The 25,889-nt window shown below is 33.9% G+C and overlaps 1 protein-coding gene across 5 annotated transcripts in view; it reads right to left on the bottom strand.

Annotated features, from left to right (window-relative positions):
* The window catches only part of REV3L (REV3 like, DNA directed polymerase zeta catalytic subunit), a 129,506-nt gene that overhangs the window by 41,349 nt on the left and 62,268 nt on the right, over positions 1-25,889 (bottom strand). For all 5 annotated transcript variants that reach the window (XR_013999033.1, XM_081140490.1, XM_081140489.1 and 2 more), the window contains 7 exons: positions 20,379-20,498; positions 17,133-17,370; positions 13,013-13,155; positions 8,135-12,299; positions 3,557-4,473; positions 1,701-1,780; positions 277-402 (listed from right to left, as the gene is read on the bottom strand). Coding sequence is in view for 4 of the 5 variants with exons in the window: in XM_081140490.1 (XP_080996616.1) it covers positions 277-402; positions 1,701-1,780; positions 3,557-4,473; positions 8,135-12,299; positions 13,013-13,155; positions 17,133-17,370; positions 20,379-20,498 (5,789 nt within the window). In the remaining variant the exon portion in view is untranslated. The remainder of the gene's footprint in view (positions 1-276; positions 403-1,700; positions 1,781-3,556; positions 4,474-8,134; positions 12,300-13,012; positions 13,156-17,132; positions 17,371-20,378; positions 20,499-25,889) is intronic.

The following is a 25,889-nucleotide window of genomic DNA, read 5'->3' on the forward strand; positions in this document are numbered from 1 at the left end:
TTTCTAATTTTACCTTTTATGAACTGAATTTCAGTTATAAGATTTGTGCAAGTTGTGAAATCACAAAGCAGTCTCAATAACTGATGGTTGCTTTAAAAGTTTCTCTTATTTTAAATAAATATATGAATATATAAAATAGTAAGAATTATAAGAAAAGAAGGGTTAACAGGTATAAAATTCAATGTATTACTCCCTCAGTAAAAAGTTTCCATACTGTTCCACATCATAAAACATAGGAGTTAAACAGTGAATGTGTCCTTACTGTTGCAATTTTACCTCATGTAAAGCTTTTGCTTCCTGTAAGTTTTGTATGCTGACTTTGAAACCATAAGTATTGTTTAAAGATGGTCCATCAATCTGAGAAGTTTCTTTCTTTGGGGTATTTACTGCTGCAAATTGATTCTATTAAAAGAAACACAACAACACAGAGCCAGAAAAAAATAAATAAGCAATCATTTTCTTTATTTTGACTACTTATTCCTACTTAAATAAGATGCTTTATGTGTTTAGTAATACATGATAAACTACTAATATCTCTTTAAGTCCAAAAAGAAACCATAAGTATTTTATTAACATTCTTTTCACGTTAGTAATTCAAGATACCAGAACTGGATATATGTAGAAATAGTTGATATAATCTGCAAGCAAACCATATGTTGATCTTTGATTTACAAGCCCGAAATATTAAAAATAATAGTTTTGTAGAGACTTGACATTTATACCACATGGACATTTATCTTGACCCTTACTGGAAATATGACAAGCAAGCAAGGTATTTGCAAAGATTTGGCTAGCTTATAAAAAGATTTGAAGTTTTGGATTTGTATTTTACCCTACCACAACATGTGTCTGAAAAATGAATTAAAACATAAATAATCTTCAAGGGTTTAGAAAGAACTGAATCTTTCTATTTTAAAAAAATTATTTTTTCTGATTTTCAAATCCATTAACCATTTATTTCACAACACACTGGTACTTGTTTTTAATATAAACACCTTGTAATTCAACAATACTGGTTTAAAAAGAAAAGTTTTAAAAAAGTATTTATGATCTTCAAATACAAGTACTAAAATATATTTTATGTAATTCATGATAGTTATGAGAAGTGGATAACATGGAAGTGATTTCTATCATATATTTCCAAGGATACATATTTAATGTATACTTTTTTTCACATAACCATGTATTTTAAGTTTTACCATATTTTTAGTATTTGAATAAAGACATTTATGATATTTCAGAGTTTCAATAATAATGTTTTCCTTTGTTATTTAGTAACATAAACTGAAAAAAAAATCAATAATGTTATATTTGAGAAAAAAGTAATAAACCAAGAAAAAGGATATATTTTTGGTGGGATCAAAAATCACTTACTTGAGCTCTGCTGTCATTGGACTGTTCTGATACTGCCAGTAATCAGTTAATGTATTTGTATCCTCATAATCCACATTTGGCTATCATATTCACTTTCTCTGTAATATTTGTATTTACATATAAGAATCTTTTAGATCCCAACAACAAAAAGAAACTAAAAAAAAAATTAGGCAATTTCTTGTTGTCTCAAAGACATGTAAATAAAATGATGCAAAAATATAATAAAATTTAAAAAAATTGAGACACAAAGTTATCAATTATCTAACTGAAATCTAAGAATAAGAATGGATCTTCCACTGATCTTTAAATATGTTTAGCATAGTTACCTTTGCTTGTGTTAAGAATATTCTTCTACGAGTGTCAGTATTACTTTCTTTCTTATGACTCAATTTCTGGGATTTTGATTCTGGAGAAAGAAATTTCATATTTAACATATATATCAAAATTATGTGCTTCTGTTTTTAAAAAACTTTTTGTTGTTCTAAATTCTTAAGTAACATTTGTATTACCCTACAAATTCTCTCCAAAGACTTAATAAGTAACACTAATTCAATTCAATCTTCTGATCCCCACCAAAATCACTTAAATTTTATTTTAAATAAAAACATTTAGATATTAATGACTATTTTACTTCTTAGTCATTATCTTAGGGAATCACTTAATTCATTTATTCACTTATTTATCAAGTATTTATGAAGATGAGGAAAAGACAGAGTCTATATCCTCATGCGGTCTAGAGAGAAGCAGACATTCATGAAGTACATATAGGAAGATAAAATTATAACTGGGGTAGATACAACAAGATAATACAATTGGGAATTTTTATATAGTCAGGAGGTTAGGAAGGCTTTTTTGAGCTGAAATAGAAAGATGGGATAGTGTTTACTGAGAGATTTTCCCTGATTATCGAGCAAAAGACCAAGAAATTGCTAACGGTAAATAAGAAGGCTAGGGCAAAAGAAATGGTGAGAGATGATGACAGCTTAAGATTATGATGGTAGCAGTAGAGGTAGAGAGATCTGTGTAATTTAGGAAACTAAAAGGTTACAGGATTTGGTAGTGGACTGAAAACCACAGGTTGGGCAGTGAGGGAATCGCAATTGTGTAGGAGTTATAAATAATCCCATTTTTCTGACTTGTGTAACTCAGTGAGAGAGAGATGTGGTACTATTCATTAAAATGAAGAAAACTCAAATAGGACCAGATGGATTTCTATGTGTGGGCATGTGTGTTAGGTGCTTGGTGGTGAATGTATGCAGTGAGATCACTGACTTTAAAAAATACTGACCGTGGGGTGCCTTTGAGCATTAAAGTAGAAATGCCAAATAGGCAGCTGGGTGACAGTTCTGAGGAATTTAAATTTGTGTGTTATCTGTAGGAATCCTGTGGGTAGGAATTAGATCATTTAAGGAGAGAGAATATAAAGTAAGTAAAGAATAAAGAAAGCTTAAGGCTAAAGGTAAGCCTTAATAAATTCCAACATTTAGATAATAATGAGAATGTAGATAAACTTCAAAGGAAAGCAAGTAGGAAGAACCAGAGAAGTAGGAAGAAAAGCCAAGAGGAGAAGCAGCTCTGAGAATTAAGGTGTGGTCAATAGGACAATGGCTGCTTAGAGGGTATGTGATAGGAAGAATGAAAAACATCCATTGGCTTTAGCTACATGAAGGTTATATAGCAAGAGCCATATTGGTGAAATTATGGGGCAGAATCCAGCCAGAATGATTGAGAAATGAGTACAAGGTAAAGAAATGGAATTGTCCCATTAAAGAGATCTTCTTAAAAATTTGGCTTTGAAGGAGAGTAGAAGCTGGTGGTTCTAAGGTCAAAGCAGTTGTTTGGCTTTGTTTCTATTTTAAAGGGCAAGAGAGGCTTGGATATTTATGAAAGGGAAAATGGGAATAGGAAAAATCAAGTTGAGAAGGTAAGGTTTCTTAGAGGGTGCCTAGAGTTCCCAGAAGCAAGAAGATAGGATGAAAGCATGTGTAAGTAGATTTCACAGCAGAAAGCTAAAAAAGTTAACGTGATGATGTCTTTCCAAGACATGATAAAACGACAAAACTCTCATTAGCTGAGCTAAAATTTCATTTAAAAAACCCTTATTTTCATTAATGTCGTCTAATACTGTTTTCATTTTTAGTCTTTGAAGAGCAATTATGAAGTCTGTTATTTATAAACTTACCTGTTGATAAAGGGCTAAGGCCAGTTGCTTCAGGAAGCCTTTCCAGAAGTTTTCTCTGTATGATTGGTGTACTATGAAGGCAAAGTGACTCATGTATCCCAGTTTTTGCCCTAACATTAATTGGAGATATCACTAGAGGCTCCTGAGGCTCACTGCAGGGGCTTTTCTGTATACCATCTTTTACTGGCTTTAAGAAGTTCTCAACAGTCAGGGAACATAGTTCCTCTACTGCTGCTAAGGGTCTGTCATCTCCATTCAATGGTTTGGAATCTGGGGATACTGCTTGCTGCCAAGGCGGAATTACTGGAGAATCAGGGGAGCTATAACTAGCATAATAGTCATCATCATCATCATCTTCATCTTTCTTAGGATTATTTGCAGAAACAACTGGTGGCAACGTCTGACTTCCATTTGCAGTTCGACTATATTCTGTGGTTGGAACTTGTAAAGCAATCTCAGAATTATCAACATCTTCCTTGGTATGTGCTGTAGTGGGGTGTGTATGTGGAGTTGTATCCATTTTTGGAGGCACTGCAGGTTTGTCATCTGGGTTAACTGAAGAGCTGAAGTTCTCAGCAGATTTTACAACTCCAGCTGGCTCAGTTTTAGACAGTTTCTTGGAACGTTCGTATTCTTCTTTGGCTTGAAGCCATACTTGAACCAGTTGTCGACTTGGGGCACATTTACAAGGCATAATCACAATTTTTTTATCTTCCACCATTTTATGGCTATTACTTGACCCTTTATTGACAAATGCTTGGCCATTACGGAGGGGTGACCCTGGTCTTGGGTTTTGAGTCATTGCCGAGAATGCTGTTTTCCACAGACGAAGTCCTTCCAATGAAAAGTCTCCCTCAAACTCAGCTAGATCATTTGGAAGTCGAGTTTCTACCATGAGAAGCCGTCCGCCGATCTCTCTATAAACAACATATTTTAGAACAACTGTTTTGTCTCAGAGCAATTACCAAAAATATTTAGCTCCCTATTCTAGAGATTTTTAAAGTCCCTTTGGAGTCTTAAAAATGCCCATCTTGCCCTGGCCAGTGTGGCTCAGATGGCTGAGCATTATCCTATGCACCAAAAGGTGGCTGGCTGGTTCCACTCCCAGTCAGGGCACATACCCAGCTTGCAGTTCAACTCCCAGCTGGGGTGTGTGCAGGAGGCAGCTGATTGATGTTTCTCTCACATTGATGTTTCTCTGTCTCTCTCTCTCTCTCTCCCTTCCTCTCTCTAAAATCAACAAAAATATATTTTAAAGAAATGCCCATCCCTTTCTTCCCTTTCCATACTCCCTTACATACACATATTTTGTGCAGGTATTATCTTTAGTCTCAATATGCTTTTCCTCAGATGTATGTGACTACTAAATTAATTTCCTTGGGAAAATAATCATTAATACCAGAAAAATAAGGTATTATTTGTTTTAAGTGCCCACAAAGGCTTCTTTTCTTCGAAGAGATGGCACAAACTCATCAGATTCTTTTCTTCTAACTCATTTTAAATAACTTTCCATTGTTACCACATAGAAATAAAAATGGAGGAATCTGTCATTGGAAACTATATCCCTGGATTTTACCTATAGTCTCTTTCTACATTCTCTAGTATTTATAGTTTAGCAAGGCCAGTCAGTTCAAACATATCTTTGTACCTGAGCACACCCTCCCCAATTCCCTCAAACTTAAAAAAAATCACTCACAATTGAGGTAAATTACCATAATTCTTTCTCCTCTTTACATGGCAAGGTTTAACACTAACAAAAAAACAGGAGTTGGCAGAGTCCACAGAATGCAAAGCTTAAATGCTACTAATGTATGTATATGTACGGAATCACTAATTAAAAGGTAGCCTAGTTTCCAATAGTTATAAATATTAAGCTAAACCTTTCCCTTCCTTTAACATATCTCTTTGTACTATTTCTGCCTTCTGTAGCAACATAAGTCTATTTTTTCTTCCTTGTGGTATGGTATGTCTTTCATGAATATGAAGACAGTTCTTAAGATTTTTCAATTACTTCTCTTTGGGCATGGTTTCCCAAATGTCCTGGTCATTCTCTAGACAAAACTCAATGAACTAGATTTTTTCTGATTTGGAGTTGAAGGAGGAACATCAGGGTTACCACAGTTCCTTTTCCCCTTTATATGGGAAAATTGTGGCCCTTACTAGTTAACTCTAGGTGCAACCATTCAGGTAGTCTGTGAATTTTCTTAATGAGTCCATAATTATGAATAGTTTTCACAATGATATACTACTTACATAACTAGGATCTAGCACCCTCCCTGTATCCACCTCCCAGCTATATGAAAAATTAAAAGCAGAATTATTGCTATTGAAGGAAATGAGTAAATATGCCATGTGACCATACCCAACTTAATATCTTGATACAGAAATTATAATGAAACCAAAAATAAAAAATGGTAAACTAAGCTTTCTTGAATATTGTCAGCAGCATGGTAATTGCTGTAACTCATGCCAAATACATAACAAGAGCCTTACATTTTATAGTAATCCTACTTTTAGGGCTATAAGAAAAACCTCCAAAATACAAGAAATGCTTTAAGAGGAAGATACTAATCACATAATTATCTATAGTGGCAAAATAGAGAACAACATTTCTGTACAATAATATACATGAGAGAATATTATGCAGTTATTAAAATGATAAAGAAACTCATAAATTTAGAAAATGTTTATAAGTGTAATGTTAAGTGAATAAATCTGGATACAATACTGTGACTATACATTTCATAAAATAAAAACTATATGTTTTTAAAAATCTAAGAAAACCTATTAAAATATTATTAGTGATTGTTACAAGGTAGAGAAATGGTGTGATTTTTGTCTTCTTTTATACTTTCTAAATTTTCTATAATGAATACATAAATTTACATTAAAGAGTTTTTCAAAAATGACTATCATCCTATTTCAGCTGCAGAACAAATGTCAAAGTTAGACAACAAATATACAGAATATAGAGTTAATGACTAGCACATGATAAGTTAACTAAGAATTAAAAAGATGTGTAGGCTGAGGTAGAAAAAAATACTTCGATTAAAAAATACACCATGACTACTGATAAAAGTTAAAGCCTCCAAATAATGGAAACAAATGTCTAAGGAACAGATATTTGTATATTCTAGCAGTGAAACAGAGAGTCCCACTCATAATAAAAGACCACATGGTGGTATTAAGCAAAACAAGTAAACAAAAAAACACAGTATGTTGGGGAAGGATGTTTCTGTCCTACACTTCAAGTCCTTAGAGGAGGGAACTTCTATCCTATATTTATGATCACTTTTTCTCACCCCCTTTTTAAAGGACTCCTGCAGGAATTACTGCTAATCTGCTGAGTAAAAGCCTGACATTGTGTGTGTGTCTTCTTAAGGAACATGGTGCTGCTAAGGGCAGTGCACCCATGTAGTGTGGCCTCTTGCCTTAGTTGGCTTTTCATCTCTTTCCACCATTTCGATTATGCAGGGTCTGCCTCAGCAGTTCTAGCCAACCTCTTCTGCTCCTGACTGGGTGGCTGAAATGAACTGCTTCTCTCTGACACTGGTTAGGTAAATGGGATCAAAGACAAAAGGAACAGGACGAGAAAACCATCACTTAAACCTGGATGAAGTCATGTTCCCCAACTTAGCTCTCATTAGATATGCTCTACCCTAGTGATACAGGGGGTACAGGGTACCTACTTAATTACTAGTTTATAAATAAACCAGCACTGTGACCCCTGCCCATTTTGCTATTAGCTATATGTTTGTGTATGTATCTCTGTTATCACTTCTCTGAAAAGATTCTTAAAAGAATGAAGAGATAATGGGGGATTAATTCCATCTTGTACCCTTAATAACTGTACAAACTAACAATAGTAACAATATGACTAAAGATGCTGTCAACAAGAAAGTGGTGTATGTATTATAGAAACAAGTTAATCGTCATTTAGAGCAGGGGTGGGGAATGTCCGGCCTTTGGGCAGTAATCATTTGGTATGGCCCTGCCAAGGCAACCACAGACAGGACTGGAAATTCAATAAATCTAGGAGCTTTATTCATAGCTAACTTTTAAGTTGATAATTTTGTATGGCCCATGAATGATGTTATAAATATCCAAATGGCCCTTGGCAGAAAAAAGGTTCCAACCCTGATTTAGAAATATATCATAAGAGTACTTAAAATGCTCGTTTTCAAACACTTTAAAAAAATAAAGATCTTTTTAAAAATTATGAGAGTTTACCATTCTAGAAATAAATACCATTGTAAAAATGGTAACACTTTAAAAGTATTATAACATCCTTCTTAATGTGGTATCAAGTTACAGAAAGCCTTTGCATCTCTAATCCTTAATGGAGACAGCGTTAAATTATAGATCCAAAACCAACACGTATCAACTTAAAAGAAATTTCTCTAGGTGTAGCATTCAGCTTTTCTGTGAATTTTCTTACGTCCAAATTATGAATAGTTTTTACAATGATATACTACTTACAAATACAGTATCAGTAAGAAAACTAGCAATCAGGTACCAAATGTTATATACATTATAATTATTCAGAGAGACCCAAGGGAAAAATATAATTTTGATTACCTGGGCTTTTCTGGTACATCAGAAGGATTACTGCAAAATGGTTCCTGGTAAATAGTTTCTGAAAGGTCGTGATCCAACAAGGTTGCCATTATTTCTTCCCTACTTGGTGGGGACATAAGTGGTTTCAGAATGTGAGCAGTTCGAGAGGTGAAACTGCCATTTTTAGATTGTGAGGGAGAGCTGGCAGACCTCGGTGAACTATCAGGAGTTGGTGTCAATATATCATTATTTCTTGAAACATACAATTCTAAATCCTCAGAGGCAGCATCCACAAGTTCACCATCAGGGGAGGATAGTACTGTAGTGAAAGAGGTATTGACTGAGTCAAGAGACTGTCCCATTTCTTTTCTGGTATGACCTTGAATCCAGTCTGAACTGCCAGGCTGTGAGAGGCTAAAAAACACTTCTTTGCTTACTGAACTCCTATTCAATCTGGATTTTTCATTTAGACTGTCCTCTGCCTGCTGGATACAGAAAGAATCTATTATTGAATTCGACCGAGTTGTTAAAGGACGGAAGCTATTTTTCCATTGGTTGTGGCGATGATTCTCGTTGCTCTCTATGGATGATTTCTCAAACAGTTCAGGACTAAGAGTACTAGATCTAATCCATGAAGATGAGTCCGAGGCATGATGTTTGCCTTCATCACACTTCTGGTTATCGTGACTTAAAAACTCAGTTTTTTCTATAGCTTGTCCTGGGAAAAGATCCTGAACTGCATCACTTAGGAACTTCTGAGGCAAATTCTGATCAGCGGGGACAAACTGACTCCCAGAATAAAAGCTACAAAATCCAGTTTGACCAATTGTATTAATATCAAAATTATAATTATGTTCAGGAGACAAGCTGTCTTCAAGTGAATAACAACTCTCAAAACCTGGATCTGAAAAAAAGATGGGACTATCATCCGACACAGAGTTATCCAACCGGCCAGAGTTTTGTAAATTTTGGGAGTCTGCTTTAAGAAGTTTGGGGATTTTTTCTTTAGGTTTTGTACTTCTGGGAGTTCGAGGTTTTCTTGGAGATGTTACTGATCGTGTTCGTTTAGTTGTTTTGTTATGCTCAAGGGGAACAGAAATATTTTTGTTTGGTTGATGTTTATTAGGTAATGGGTCTTGCATAATATTTGCATTTTGTGCTTTCTGCTGTCTTTTCTGTAACAATTCTTTTAGAACCGCCAGTCCAGACTGTCCTTCACTAAATGCTGAAGGTGTTGACACATTTTGACTTTTACACTGGGAAAGTGCTTTGGTTTGTGAAATTGCTTCTGACAATGATCTTTGTTTTACCCTTTCAGGTTTAAAATTTGACATACCTAAAATAAAGCCCCTCTGTTTTTGTTCCCATGCTATTTGTTTGATTGGACTTCTCAGGGAAGTTACAAAGCAATTATTAGGCATTTGGCTTTCCTCTGACGCTGCATTTCCTGGAGAACAAGTTTCACTGTGCTTTGACTGTTCTGCCATGCACACAAGCTGCTGCTGACTGTCTTTGCAATGCAAAAAATTAGGGGCATACGCCTGGTCTGGCTTTGACTCTAGGGAATTACGATATTCATTTAACTTTCCGAAGGACGACAAATAGTTCTTTTGCGCATTTGCGTTCTCTTCTGTCTTTGGAGATATTATACCCGAAGATATCTGTGTATTCTGTGCAACCTGAGACAAATGGTTGGAAAGGTCAAATATATTTTTCTGAATCAAAGTTGATTCCTTTAGAGTAAACATAGCACTTTGATTATGGGACCTCTGAACATTAATTTTTGAGATTCCAGGTCCCAAAGAATTAGAAACAACTGAAGGATGCAAATCATCTCGAGAACTGGGGAATGTTTGCAAATCTACAGGCTTCTTGCTTTCTAAGAAAGAAGAAAAGCAGCCAGATAAATTCTGTTGTGCATGAATTCCAGTGGTTTGGGGAGCAGAAAGGGGATGATCTACAGCAGAGCCCATTACTGAAACATCTTTCTGTTTAAAGAGTAGTTGAGAATCTCCAGAACTATGTGAGGTCTCAGACACATTCTGTTTCAGCACAAGCTTAACTTCGGCACCAGACTGATATTTTAATTTTTCATCTTTAAGTGTTATGTGCTTTCTCGATGTACCTTTCTCATTTGTTTTTTGTTTCTGTTTTGCTCTTGGTTTCTTTTTCCCATCATCTACTACTTTATCTGTCTGATTTCGTTTGTTTCTTTTCTTAGTAACTACAGAGGGATTAACAAGCTTTGTTTTTGATTTCTTCGCCTGCGTTCTTGCCCGACTACTTTTTTCTCTACGGGAATTAAGAGTCTTGCTATTATATGCATTAGGACCCTTAAAAAGCATTGTTTCTTTATCTGCAGCAGCCATAATTTCTTCAGCTCTTGGATCTGTGGGAGACCAGCAGCGAGGTGGAGAAGAATTTATAGGACTTGTGCTTCTCTCAGAAAGAAAACCTAGTTTAGACATAACATCAGTATAATTCAAGTCACAGTCTTCGGTTTCAGCATTATAAGATGGTGAGGGAGGAGAAAGAATAGCATGTGAACGTTTTTTCCGGAAAGACAAAGTCCTTTTAATATTTTCACTGTTTGTTCTTTGTTGCTTACCAGTTTTTTTCTTAGCAGATTTATGTTTTGTTTTTCTTCTGTGACTTTTCTTTGGTGTTAATGGATAAATGGGGTATTTGGTTGCAGGGGAGTCAGGAACTTTTGGCCAAAAATCCTTCAAAGGTGCAAGTTTTTTATATAGTTCCATTTTTTCCTCTGTTAATATTACTTGTTTTTCTTTAGAGTCTATTTTTCCTAGCTTCACAAGCATATTTTTCCTCCCTCTAAATCTATTAATAATAATATACTTTATAATGACAGGGGGCAGCTTTTTAGACATTTTTCTTCTTTTTCGGGATTTGAGAGTTCCATCTAAACTTTCACCAACTTCCATGGGATGAGGTAGACTAATTTTTGAGTTGTGTGTTACAAAACTTGACTCACTATCTTCAGTCTCATAATTTACCTTGCGTTTGGCTCTAAGGGTGTACTTATTTCCATACAATCCAAAGGACTGCTCAGTTTCTAAGGTTCCATCTCCAAAGTGACAGTCTATAAAACCGTCTGGAGGTGTTTTATTTTCAAAAGCTCTGCGGGTGACTTTAGTTAAATCACTGGCCAACACATTATTCTTCTCAGAATTACTACTACAAGGATTATTTTGTACATAATTATCTTTTGTGGGGCCAGTCTCACTAGTTTTGGTAGAAGTCTCTTGATGGCCTACAGGTTTCTTTCTATTCATTTTTAACCGGGACTGTTTATTACTGGGTTGTAGTTTATACGTGACAGGAGAGAGTTTCTGTGGCCTACTGAGACAATTAGAAAGAACAACACTGGGAAAAAACATATAATGTGCTGCTTGCTGGCTGAGATTTGGTTTTTCTGTTTTATGTTCTTGAAATTCTTCATATCTAATTTTAAGTTTATTTAGTCCGCTTTCATCAGCAATGCTATCAAGAGAATGTACCATAGTTCTATTCTCCCCTGAGCATGATAGCAATTCACAATTTTCAGTTAATGATGAAGGGAATAAATTGTTCAGAGCTGTGCTGTTTCCCTTTTCATTTCCTTCAGAAGATAATTTATTTTTTGAATGACTTAAGTCAGAAAAGTTTAAAGAATTTTTGCCCAATGTACTTTCGCCAGTGTGACGGTTTATGTGTATAAAAGGGGCATCCTTATCGATTTTTCTAACGTTTGTATACTTTCTACTTGGTACTTGTCTTGTAACAGATGGCATATCTTCTTCATAATCAAAAATACTACTTTCACAGGAAGATACTGGGAGGATATCTTTCTTACTACTTTCTTTATGAGAGTTTTCTGAATGGACAGTACTGCTTAAAGATCCAGGGTATTTCATAGAGTAAGTGCTTTCATTGGTAAAAGAAGCAACTGAATGATCTAGACCTTTTTCTGTATTGTTTGGCTGCGAAAGGTCTTCAATTAAATCTTCCTTGTTCAAAACATGGGAAGAAAGGGCACTTGTGTGTTTACACTGAAAGGTAATCTTAGCAGAAGATGGGGGTTCTAATGTAGCAGCATCTTTGTGAAAGATGGAAGGTTTTACTGATAGCTTGCTTGCTGCAATCACAGAAGAGTGGGTTCTAGAATTTTCATTGTCCAATGGATTGTCTGAAATGAAGTGAAAGAATTTATTTCACTTATACTCTTTAACTTTTAAAATATTTTCCCACACCATGATACTATCACCATAAGAAAATTATATGAAGTTTGTATGTTAATATGGTTATCTCAACAAAAAGATTACTCCTAGCATCAGGATAAAAGCTCAAACTAAGTAACCAAGAGTTAGTTACATCTGATTATTAGTCATTATTTTAAACATATATTCCTTTGATTGGAAATTGATTAATTAATATCCAGTGCCTTTTGGAGGAATAAGGGTAAAATACTGTCACCTTGAAAATTTTTCATAAAATAATGTGCTGCTTTCACTATCACTTCAAATAAGTTGAGCATACTTCTTATAGGTTCTTAAGCTACCTTGAAAATTTTTCATAAAATAATGTGCTGCTTTCACTATCACTTCAAATAAGTTGAGCATACTTCTTATAGGTTCTTAAGCTACTTAAGCATTAACATGAAAAACTGAATAAAGTTTATGAAGCTTCAAGTCAGTGATTAACAAATGTCATCCTCTTAAAAATAAGAAAGAATAATTTACCTACATTCTCTCAAATGAAAAAATTCTGGAGGACAAAACCTAACAGTACTGTAACAGCCTCACTTAGCTAACTACATAGGAAGTGAACCTATAGTTTTAAAATAAAATAGAATCTTAGCCCCTAAAGTAGGAAAGGCTCACAGTAGACTTGCTTACTCACCACTATTTTCGTCCGCGGTTCCATCTAACTGAGGTATAGAAAGACCGGCTAGAAGCAGGCTGTTACTACTCCATTCCATTTCTTCTTCTGAAGAGGAGCCCTCTTCATCAGTTGAGCTTCTCTGGGTACCTTGGCACAGTGATCTAGCGCATATTAAGATTCACTAGTGAGTATGACCATTAGAAAGAAACATGTCAGACTCAAAGGATTTGCCAAATTCGATGCTATAGTAGTAAAACTAAATATAAAAGATTTGAAAATTATAACTTTAAAAAGAAAAGCAGCTTTACTTTGCTTTAGTATCACATCCTACCAAAAGTTACTGTGAACAGATTTTATAATCCCTTCTATACAAGCTAGAAGACACCATCATTCCTGTGCTCAATGTCCTACAATACCCTGGATGACCAAATCTAATCATGTTCTTCCTTGCACTCTCCCCTCATTCCGTCATTAGATATATACATATAATAGCTTAGGTGAGAGAGAACACAGTAATTTTTAAAAGGGTAGCATCTGATATATTTATATAACAAGTGTCCATAAATACATGATCACTACATTATGAATTGGAAAAAACAAACAAAAAGGTGAACAAAGGGTATTAAGGTTAGGTAGGGTTGAAAGACAAAAAATAACATGGATTAGAGAAGGGGTAGGAAGTAGTAAGGGTGATGTTGAGTCAATCCAGCAGCAGCTACAGAGTAGGGTTACTGAGGAATTAGATGGACTGTTAAGTGCAGATGAATATTCTCTTTAAGTTTTACCTCATATACATTTAATTTTTTTCCACTAGATCCTAGCTTGATACTTCCCCTTCTATTTGGATGGACAAACTTTCTTTCTATCCATACCTAATTTGTTCTATTGTCTCAGAAATTTGAAAATATCCCTGTATTATTCATGGAACAATGTCTCCATTGAGCCTTTCCCAAATCACAGTTTGTCCTAATATCATTCTTTTAAGACCTGAAAGAGTTATTAGAGGTCATCTGGTCCATCGTTCTATCCCATGCAAAAACCATATTTTTTAACAGACTCAATACAACCTCTATTTTTACATTCTCAGTATAAGGGACTTGCTGTCTCACAGGGTAATCTTTTCCATTATTAATGGCTCCAATTGTTAGTAATTTTCTTCCTATATTACACAAAAATCTTTATTTGCAGCTTCCATACGTTCTTCTTATTTTTGTCCTCTATAGCCATATACAGGCCGTCTATGCCACAATAACCTTTAAAATATTTGAAGGCACTTATCATTTGTCCCATGATTCCTCTCTAATTAGACCAAACATCTATTTTTTTCTACTGTTCTTTAAAAGTGACAGTATTCAGAGATCTTTCTCATTTTCTTCCTCTTCTTTCCCATTACTTTCTCAGTATTCTTAAAATATGGTATATACTCAAGGCAGAATATAATATCCAGTATACAGGTAGAATTATATGACTCCTTTTCTAGATACTGTACTTCTATTTTTCAATCTCTCCCTAATATACATTTATTAAATCTTTAGGTTTGTTTCCCCCAAGGTTAACTTTGTGTATGGTTTTCACAGAATTGATCCAGTCAAAGAACACACAAACACTGGTTAATCACAGGATAAACCATGCCTATTATTTATATAGGCAAACACTAGTAACAAGTAGATAGTGACTTTATAAGAATTTCACACTGAATATTTGAATGTGTATCTATCTACTTGATACAAGTATAAAAGTATAAATTAAACAAGATATAATCTAAGAAACTGTAGAAGAAATGCTAATGGTACACTGAAGGTAAAATCAAAGGCACAATACCAAAATAAAACAATGAGAGAACAATGAAGAGAAAAACAATGAAAACAAGAAAAAGTGAAATGCCACATGATCAAATAGAAATATTAAATAGTCAACAAACCTGGCTAAAATATAAAAAAGTAATCCAATTTATTACAGCCAGACTTAAATACATCAAATAAATACTGTAATTATTTTATTAATAAAATCCAAAATCTGTTAGAATAATAGGTACAGCCAATAATTAAATTCACCATTTTGATAATCATAAAACACTACAGACTTATTGGGCTCTTAATAAAGTAAAATACATGGCTTTCCCACAGAAATTGTTAAGCCCAGAATGAATTAAGGTTCAAGCTAGTCTCTATTTGTGAAGCTAAGTGATTGAATCTAAACATATGAGTCTACACTTTTATTAGGCATCAGCTATTTCGTTTCAAGATATTTTTAAATCTATATTCTGTTACTCAATGCATTACCAATCTCGAATACTTATGACAACCGAAGCTGATGTAGCATAATACTTGACATACAGCAAGCACTTAAGTGGTTTTTGAAAGAATGCACAAACATGTAAATTCTCTGTAAACCCACCTAATAGGTCACTACTGCCATGCATTCTCCTTATCCATAAGGATGTTATGTAAGATTTTGTTAAATGTCTGCCTGAAATTAAGACTCAATACAATTATTACATTCCCCTAAGTAACCACACTTAAAGAATATAAATTTAGTAGAGCATGACTTGAATTCATGAAAAGTTCTGATATTTTCTGCTTTCCTTTTTAAATGACCACAAAGTGTTTATTTAATTATCATAATTATCACCCCTATTATGGGAGAATAGAACTGGAAGCAATGAGACCAGTTAAAAAGTTTGAATCATAGCATTCCAGTTATATGGTAATAAAGGCCTAAACTAATTACCTTGGGAAGGAAGGCAATGGAAGGGCAGACCAGAGGCCATGAAGACAGAGTTAAATGATAGAGCTTAACAACAAATAGGGGTGTAAAGGAAGGCAAATCAAACATGACACTGAAATTAAAAGCTCTCAGAACTTGGGGGGAAATAAGGAACAGAGAAACAAGTCATTTAATAGCAGTGTCTACTATCATTTAGGATGGCCTATGCTCCAAAAAAGGTTGATGTGATTGAGGCATTTCCCAACAGGATATTTCATGAAAAGATTTATAAAGTTTATACAAAAAAATTCATAGGATAGCTTTAATTACTAGGTAATATCAACAAAAGGCATTTAATGACACTGCTGAGGGTCAAATTGGTCAAGAAGTCAAACTGATTCTGTCTGAACTAGGCAAAATCAGGTCTTCAAAGGTCAAGGGGCCCTGGCTGGACAACTCAGTTGGAGCACTGTCCCGTACACCAGAAGGTTGTGGGTTTGATCCCCGTTAGTGGCTTATGGGAAGCAACTGATCGATGTTTCTTGCACTCTCTCAAAAATAAAAAAATCAATAAACATATCCTTGGGTGAAGATTAAAAAAAGGTCAAGGAACTGAGTCTTTGAGGGATTTAGATTTATCACTGTGACAGCAAAGGGAACTGAACAAATACTGTGAAAATATAAGAGAGGGCTCTGATTTATATCCAGATAACAGGAGAAGGGATCAGAAATTTTATTTTTTATATTAGACAGTATAATATGTGTAATATGCATGTATTTCAACATAATATATGGGTTAACCTCTTTCGCCTTTCAGTAGTGGCTTTGGGGGGTGAAAACTTCAAACACAAACTTTAGGTGTTTTAGTATCGCCTACAGGAGTTCAAAGGAGAGACGAACATAGTGTTTCAGGCTGAGAAGCCTAATTTTTTCTACAAACAGAGCATACAGCTCAGGTAAAGACTCAAACCAATGAAGCTCACAAGAGACTGATTCAGAAAAAAAGTGCCATCTTATTCATTTACCTTGATAAACAAACAATATCAGTGTCTGCCTCTAAGACTTATTTATTTTTAATATTTAATTCCTTCATTCTCATCAGACCTAGAAGCCATTCCTTGTCTTCAAGTTGATTCTAACTGTTGTTCCAATCCATAACAGTTTAACTCTCGAAGGGCATTCTTTTCTTCAAGTTCTGACATAAGGAAGCGTGCCTATTTTGCCCCACTTACTACTGACACATATTAATACTGCATATATAAATAGATGATTTCTAAAAGTTAGGTGTTTGGGGAAGGGAGAACTGGAGGAGGCTGGTCAAAAGGTACAAACTTCCAGTTATTAAGTACTAGGGATGTAATATACAACATGATGACTATAGTTACCACTGCTGTATGATATATTAAAGTAACTGAAATAATGAAAAAGTTACCTCTTTTTGGCACAATGTTCTTCAATATTGCTGTCCCATCTCTGAGACATAACCAAACTAAGCTCCATTTCTTCTTTTTCAATCTGTGGTTCATTTTCTTCATCATCACTATTTTGGGGGTTTTTAGTGTTTCCAAAGGAAAGACATGGTGATGGTTTTGTATTTCTTTCCCCCTGATACCCATCATTTTCCAAACCAGCAAGAAGATGTACCAGAGCCTCATCAGGACTACTGTCCACTATAAAACAAGTAAAGTATTATCAACAAGTAACTTAAGTTTTCTAAATAATTCAACAATTCACATCAATTATAAAATGACAAAAAAATAAAAGATCCTTGGACCATCTGCATTAGAATGACTCTGTGTCCTTATTAAAAAGAAGATTCCCAGACCCCATCCCATATGTACTAAATCAGAATTTCTTTTTTAAATATTTTAAAATATTTTTTAAAATTACAGTTTACATTCAATATTATTTTGTATTAGTTTCAGGTGTACATTAATCAGAACTTCTAAGGTAGGACCCAGGAATTTGCATTTTAACAAGCTTCCCAAGCTCTTACTGCATAATTAAGCTTGAGGAACACTAAACCAATATTGTCACAAGTGTTCAAAATAAATATAAAATGTATAATAAATATATAAATTAATGCTAAGGAAGTGCTTAAAATACAGTATATGTGAATACTTTATCCCTTCTTAAGCTTTATTTAGCTCAAAAGATAGTCAAACGAAACCTGTAGTTGAATAACACAGAGCTTTGAAAGTGGTTGATAAGATTACTTAAACACCTTCAAGTCGACAATGACATACTACTTCACAAGCACTTAGGGTTGCTAAAATCAAACACAGATAATAACAAGTGTTGACAAAGATGTGAAGAAATAGGAGCCCTCATACATTGCTTGTCAGAATGTAAAATGGTGCAGCTGCTTTGGAAAAAAATTTGGCAGTTGCTCAAAATGTTTATCAGATGACCCAGCAATTCCACTCCTAGGTATATATCCAAGAGAACTGAAAACATATGCCCACACAAAAACCTATACATGAATAATTATAGCAGCATTGTTCATTATAGGCAAAAAAGTGAAAACCCGATATCCAAAAACTGTAGAATAGATAAATGAAATATGGCATATCCATATGATGAAATATTATTCAGCAGCAAAAAGGAATGAAGTACTGATACGTGCTACAACATAGATGAACTTTGAAAACATCATACTAAGTAAAAGAAGGCAGAAACAAAAGGTTAAATGGTTCAATTTATATGAAATGCCCAAAATAGGTTAATCAAGAGAAAACAGATTAGTGGTTGCCAGGGGCTGAGAGGAGGGAAGAATGAGGAGTAACTGTTCATGATTATGGGATTTCTTTCTGAGGTGATAAAAATGTCCTGAAATTAGATAGTGGTAGTGGCTGCATAACTCCATGAATATGCTAAAAATCACTAATCTGTACATGTTAGAAGGTGAGTTTTATGGTATGTGAATTATATCTCAATGAAATCTCTTATTACAAAAAAAAGATCATGCAGATGGTTTGTTCTAATCTAGTATACAATTTTATTCTCTGTAAAATGGGATAATGTATTCCCCATTTACTAAAATATCAAGCTTCAGGTCTTCTTTGTTGACATTAAAGAAACTGACTCTGTCAAGCAACCAGATATAAGGAAAAAATGAAGATACTTGTTTATAAGAGGCATTTTGGCAAAATCTATTTCTTTAAGCCTAGAACTGCAGTGCTTTATTTTTCTAGCCTCAAACTTGAAAAAAATTAATATTAGAAGATGAACTATATATATTTGACTCTCAGATCTTTGACTAACATTGAGAATGCATTTTTGCAAACTTAGAAATTATCTGTTGATGATTCATTATATTTGTATGTGATAAAATAAGGATATGACTCCCCTCTTTTTCAATTCCTTAACTTTCTCTAAATTCTTCTCTTTAACTGTTTATTTCTTTTTATAACTAGAATGTAATTTAGGGATATATATATATATATCTATCTGAATATGTATATATCTTCAGATGGAGAAATAAAACATTTTAGAGTATGAATGTCAAATTAATTTTTTAATGTGGTCTTTGGATCATTTCTTTCTGCATGTGCCATTCATTAAAAAAAAAAAAAAGTTTCCTACTCCTGTCTAAAATGTTCTTGAAATATGACTATGTATAATAATTTTGGTATTGTCCCTAGTCAGTCAATTTGTGTTCCATTCAGAGAGCAGGCTAACAGCAGTCAGGGTGGGGTGGAGTCGTGGGGCTGGGTGGGTTGGAGGGATTGAGCAAAAAAGAAAAAACAAAAGAGAAAAAGCTCATGGGCATGGACAACAGTGCCATGATTGGCAGGGAGGGGGTTGGGGGAGGTGGAGGAGAGTATAGGGGGGATAAATGGTGATGAAAGGAGACTTGACTTGGGGTGGTGAACACACAACACAGTGTACAAATGATGTGTTGTGGAATTGTGCACCTGAAACCTGTATAATTTTGTTTTCCAGTGTCACTGCAATAAATTCAATAAAAAAGGATAGAAAAAGGATATGTACGTAATAGAGACATGACACTGTAGAGAGCTATGATCACATCTGATGCTGTATCTCCTTTGATACAATGAGAATGAAAAAATAGAAAGCAAGGAAAGACACATAAATCACTACACCAAGCAAAATAAGAGGCATGAAGTTCAATGATATCTCACATTTTGCAATAAAATTTTAAATAAATTTCTAAAAAAGATGTCAGTCATTTAGACTAAATTACTGAAAAGAAATCTAGCAAATGGCATTTAAGGAGATGCAGAGATACTAAGAAATAACTGTCATTATGTTCTACACTAGCCCAAAATTAATCACTTAAAAGGAATTGTACAGGAAAATTTCTGATACTCACCAAGAAATAATCAATTATAATAATTTATTAATATACATAACTTTGGAGAATTTTAATCCAAAATAAGCCATTTTCCCCCTAAAGCAATATTGTTTTCTTTCAACGAAAGTGAAATTTTTAAAAAGGTTTTCTCTCACAATTGTTTAGAAAAAGCTGTGTAGAAAACAAACACAAAGCTACTTCATTATTGAAAAGTTTCATTTTTACACTAAGTAGAGTAAGAATTTATTTATTGAACATGCAACATTAACCTCTTCAAATCAAAGAAAAAAAATAACCCCTTCACATATGCACTTTCATTGATTTAAAACACTGAAAATTTATGGTAGAATTGTTACTTACTGAAAACTGGTGACTCACTCAGTCTTTGGGTCAAAGGCTGAAAAGTCTGGCTATTTTCCATGAGGTTCAAAATTGCTTGTTCATTAATAAGAGCTTCCTCTATTTTGTGCCTAGTGTGACCTTAAGATGACAAAAATATAAAAACATTAGAGCAATGGCCTAAATTTACTGTTTAGATTTTATGTAAGTTAAGAGGCACTACAATGTAAACCTACTTAAAAATTTGAAGTGTTAGTGATATATGTTAAATAACATAATAATAAAACGTAATAAATGCCACAAAAACATCTAACCAGTCACATGGAGTAATTAAAAAAACACTGAATCTGTGAATTACTAAATACTTACAATCTTTTTAGCCTTTTCAATCCTACCTAGTTTGTATATATAGTTATGTTACTCTGATAAAAGTCATTGCACATTAAAATATTCAAAAGGAAAAGACAAACTGTCTTATTTGAATAATAAACTTCTTTATCCTCTATAGCATAAAAATTACAAATAAGTTCATTTTACATTAATTTTATATTTCTCAGAAAGTCTGCACTTCATGATCTAAAATTTTATCTTTCAACCTGATTTTTACAGAAAGTCTAATAATGTACAGAGGGATTAAATACTTTTATGAATAAATATAAACTAATCTTACAATCTAGTCAAAGGGAGAGAGAGAATAAAAGCATATAGTACTAGGAGTAAAAATAATTATATAGCAAAAAAATGTCAGGCAGTTACAAGAGAGCAAACTGGAAACAATTCTATTTTCTGCTTCTTGTATTCAGATTTTAAAAACTCAGTGCTTTCAACAGGTTTTAAAAGAAAGCTAAAAGCTTCAGAAGAAATATTTTTAATATATCCTAGGACATAGCTGGGCTAATAAAGAGTGTTTAAACAAAATAAAAGAACAAACAAAAAACTGAAAAATAGCTCATCCTAAAACAAAAAAACTGAGAAGAACATAAAAACAAAAGGTGATTCCCTGAAACTCAGAATATAATAGTCAAGACAGGCAAGAATAACCAAAATAAAATAGAAGGTATAAATAAGTATTGTTAGAAATAAAAGGGGAAGTGCCAAAAGGTAAAGAGATGTTAAATACTATGAACAACCTCACCAAATACATGGAAAAGTCAGATAAAAAATGATAGCTTCTTAGGAAAAATATATATAAAACTTGATTCAAATAAAAATAAGAAAGCTTGAATAGATTTACAATAATTACCATACCCAACACAAAATACACCCACAAAAATAATATACTAGATCTGGGTGGTTTTACAGATGAGATCAATCAAATATCCAAGAAATAGATTATATCAATCTACTAAAAATTCTTGAAAATAGAGTTGAAAGAGAGGGAAAACTCCACAACTCATTTAACGGGGCAACTCATTTAGTGGATCTTTCTCAATTATTAAAATAAGTTAAAATTCAAAATAAAATATTAGCAAAGTAGATACAGCAATGCTTAAAAAAACACACCCTACCACATTGTGACAAAGAGTTTATTTCAGGAATGCAAGAATGGTTTAACATTAGAAAATAAAAATTATTTTAAGTATCACTAATGAACATATATGGAAAAATCCTCAACAAAATATTAGCAAACCAAATTTAGCAACACATTAAACAGATCATACACCATGATCAAGTAAGACTTATTCCTGGGATGCAAGGTTGCTACAATTAATGTGATACACCATATAAACAAAATGAAAGATAAAAATCATATGATCATATCAATAGATGCAGAAAAAGCACTTGACAAAATCCAGCACCCATTCATAATAAAAACTCTCAGCAAAGTGGGAACAGAGGGAATATATCTCAACATAATAAAGGCCATATATGACAAACTCACACACAGCTAAAATCATACTCAACGAGGAAAAACTAAGTGTTTTCCTTAAGATCAGTAACAAGACAGTGATATCTGCTTTCACCACCCTTATTCAACATAGTACTGGAAGTCCTATCCACAGCAATCAGACAAGAAGAAATAAAGGCATCCAAATCAGAAAGGAAGAAATAAAACTGTCATTATTTGTAGATGACAGGATATTATATGTACAGAACCCTAAAGATTCCACCAAGATATAGTAGAATTGATAATAAATTCAAAGGAGTAAGAATGCAAAATAAATATTCAGAAGTTGGTTGCATTTCTATATACCAATAATGAACTATCAGAAAGGGAAACTAAGAAAACAATCCCATTTACAATTGCATCAAAGAAATACAATATGTAGGAATAATACTTGGAAAATTATAAGACACTAAAGAAGACACAAATAAATGGAAGCATATACCATGCTCATCGATAGGAAACATTAACATCATTAAAATGTCCATACTACTCAAAGCAATCTATAGATTCAATGTAATCCCTATCAAAATACCAGTGGCATTTTTCATAGAACTAGAACAAATAATGCAAAAATGTATATGGAACTTCAAATAGCCACAGCAATCTTGAAAAAGAGCAAAGTTGGAAGTATCACACTACCTGATATCAAACTATACTAAAAGGATATAGTAATCAGAACAGCATAAAAACAGATACATAGATCAATGGAACAGAAAAGAGCCCAGAAATAAACCCACACCTGTATGGTCAATTAATATATGACAAAGGAGGCAAGAACATAAAATGGGGTAAAGATAGTCTATTCAATAAATGGTGTTGGGAAAATTGGACAGATATATGCAAAAAAATGAAATTAGACAACCTTCTTACACCATTACCTTCTTACACATTATATAAGAATAAATTTAAAATGGATTAAATACCTAAATGTAACACTCAAAACCATAAAACTCCTAACAGGAAAAATAGGCAGTAAAATCTCTGACATTTCTCTTAGCAATATATATTTTTTATATATCTCCTCAGGCAAGGAAAACAAGTGAAATAATAAACAAATAGGACTACATCAAACTAAATAGCTTTTGCACAGAAAACACATACACCATCAACAAAATGAAAAGATCTATCTTACTGAATGGGAAAACATGTGCCAATGATAAATCCAATAAGGGGTTAATATCCAAAATGTACAAAGAATTCATACAACTCAACACCAAAAAACCTCACAATCTAATTAAAATATGGACAGAGGACCTAAATAGATACTTCTTCAAAGAGGACATATAGATGGCTAATAGACATATGAAAAGATGCTCAATGTCACTAATCAGCGAAATGCAAATGAAAACCACAATGAGATATCACCTCACACCTGTCAGAATGGCTGTCATCACTAGATCAATAAACGACAAATGTTGGTGAGGATGTGGAGAGGAGGGAATCCTCATACACTCTAGTAGGAATGCAAATTGGTGCAGCCACTATGGAAAACAGTATAGAGGTTCCTCAAAAAATTAAAAATGGAACTGCCTTATGACTCAGTGATTCCACTTCTGATATATATTTGAAGAAGCCCAAAACACTAATTCAAAAGAATATATGTACCCCTATGTATATGGCAGTTTATCTACAATGGCCAAGATATGGAAACAACCCAAATGTCCATCAAGACAAGTGGAGCCCGGCCAGGCATGGCTAAGCAGTTGAGCATGGACCTGGGATCCAGGAGATCGCAGTTTGATTCCTGGTCAGGGCACATGCCCTGGTCGAGGGCTTGATCCCCAGACGGGGGCATGCAGGAGGCAGCCGATCAATGACAACTCTCTCATCACTGATGTTTCAACTCTCTCTCCCTTCCTCTCTCTGAAATAAAAAAGATATATTTTAAAATAAAAAAAATTAAAAATAGACAAGTGAATACAAATGTTGGGTACATATATACAATGGAATACTACTTGGCCATAAAAAAGAATATGTTACCATTTGCGGCAGCATGGATGGATCTAGAGGGTATTATGCTAAATGAAATAAGTGAATCAGAGAAAGACAAATACCATACTATTTTACTTACATGTGGAATCTAAGGAACAAAATAAACAAAGAAAATTAAAACAGAGTCATAGATACAGAGAATAGACTGATGGCTGCCAGAGGGAAGGAGAGTTAAGGGGCCAAGTGAAAAAGGTGAAGGGACTAAGAAGGACAAATTGGCAGTTAAGAAAATAGTCACAGAGATGTAAAGTAAAGCATAGGGAATACAGTCAATAATATTGTAGTAACTATGTGTGGTACCAGGTGGGTACTTAAAATATTGGGGGAATCACTTTGTAAATTATATGGTTGTCTAGTCACTATGCTGTACACCTGGAAGTAATATAAAATAATGCTGAATGTCAACTGTAATTGAAAAATAAAATAAATTTTAAAAAGTCCCTAAATTGGTTTATAAATTCAATGAATTCCAAATAAAATCTTGATAGGGTTCTTTCCAGAAACAAAACAATATGATCCTAAAATTAACATGGGAGAGCTTTTTTTAAAGATGAAGAGTAAAGAAGCAGCACAGTTTACATTAGCTAAGATCTGGAAACAGCCCAAGTGCTCATCAGTAGATGAGTGGATAAAAAAAAGCTGTGGGACATTTACACCATGGAATACTATGCAGCTGTAAAAAAGAAGAATCTCGTACCCTTTGGGACAGTATGGATGGTCCTGGAGAAAATTATGCTAAATGAAATAAGCCAGGCAGAGAAAGACAAACATCACATGATCTCGCTTATACGTGGAATCTAAAGAACTTAATAAACTGATGAACAGAATAGATTCAATGACATGGAAGCACAGATGAGACTGACGAATGTCAGAGGGATGGAGGAGGGTGGGTGGGTGGAGGGGGAGAGAGTAGCCAAAGAATTTATATGAATATATGCACAACCCAAGGACATGGACAATGGTGGGGAGAGGGACTGGGGAGGGGTATGGGACGGGGTAGAATGGGTCATTGGGAAGAAAAAGGGACATCTGTAATATTTTAAACAAAAATAAAATTTAAAAATTAAAAAAGAAAAGATGAAGAGTAAACAAGACAATTTTGAAGCCAAATAAGGGAAGATCTGCCTTTTATGTATATTGATACTAAAGCAACTGTAATTACAACAGTATGATATTAACATAGGGCTGTGATTTTTTCAACCTTTTTCATGTCATGGCACACCAAAAAATATTTTTTGCCAATCTGACATAAAAAAAGTATAATTTTGATTCATTTACACTGGATAGCTATTGTTTTGGCTGTTGTCATTTTAAAAAATCTTTATTAAAAATTATTTATTGATATTTAGAGAAGGAAGAAGGGAGAGGGAGAGAGAGAGAAACATCGATGTGAGAGTGGAACACTGATTGGCTGCCTCCCAGGCATGTACCCTACCAGGAATAGAACCAGCAACCTTTTGGTGTATGGGACAACGCTCAGCCAACTGAGCCACACTGGCCAGAGCTGTTATCATTTTTTTATTTCACAATCTAAGGAAAAAGAAGTCAGTGCTCCTGACTAGTCAGGTAGTGCATGTTTTAAAAATTCTTGTGGCACACTAGTTGAAAAGTGCTGATATAGGGGAACAGGACTGATTTGGGGGAATGTAGTA

This window comes from Miniopterus schreibersii (assembly GCF_964146895.1).
Source record: "Miniopterus schreibersii genome assembly, chromosome: 6".
NCBI lineage: Eukaryota > Metazoa > Chordata > Mammalia > Chiroptera > Miniopteridae > Miniopterus > Miniopterus schreibersii.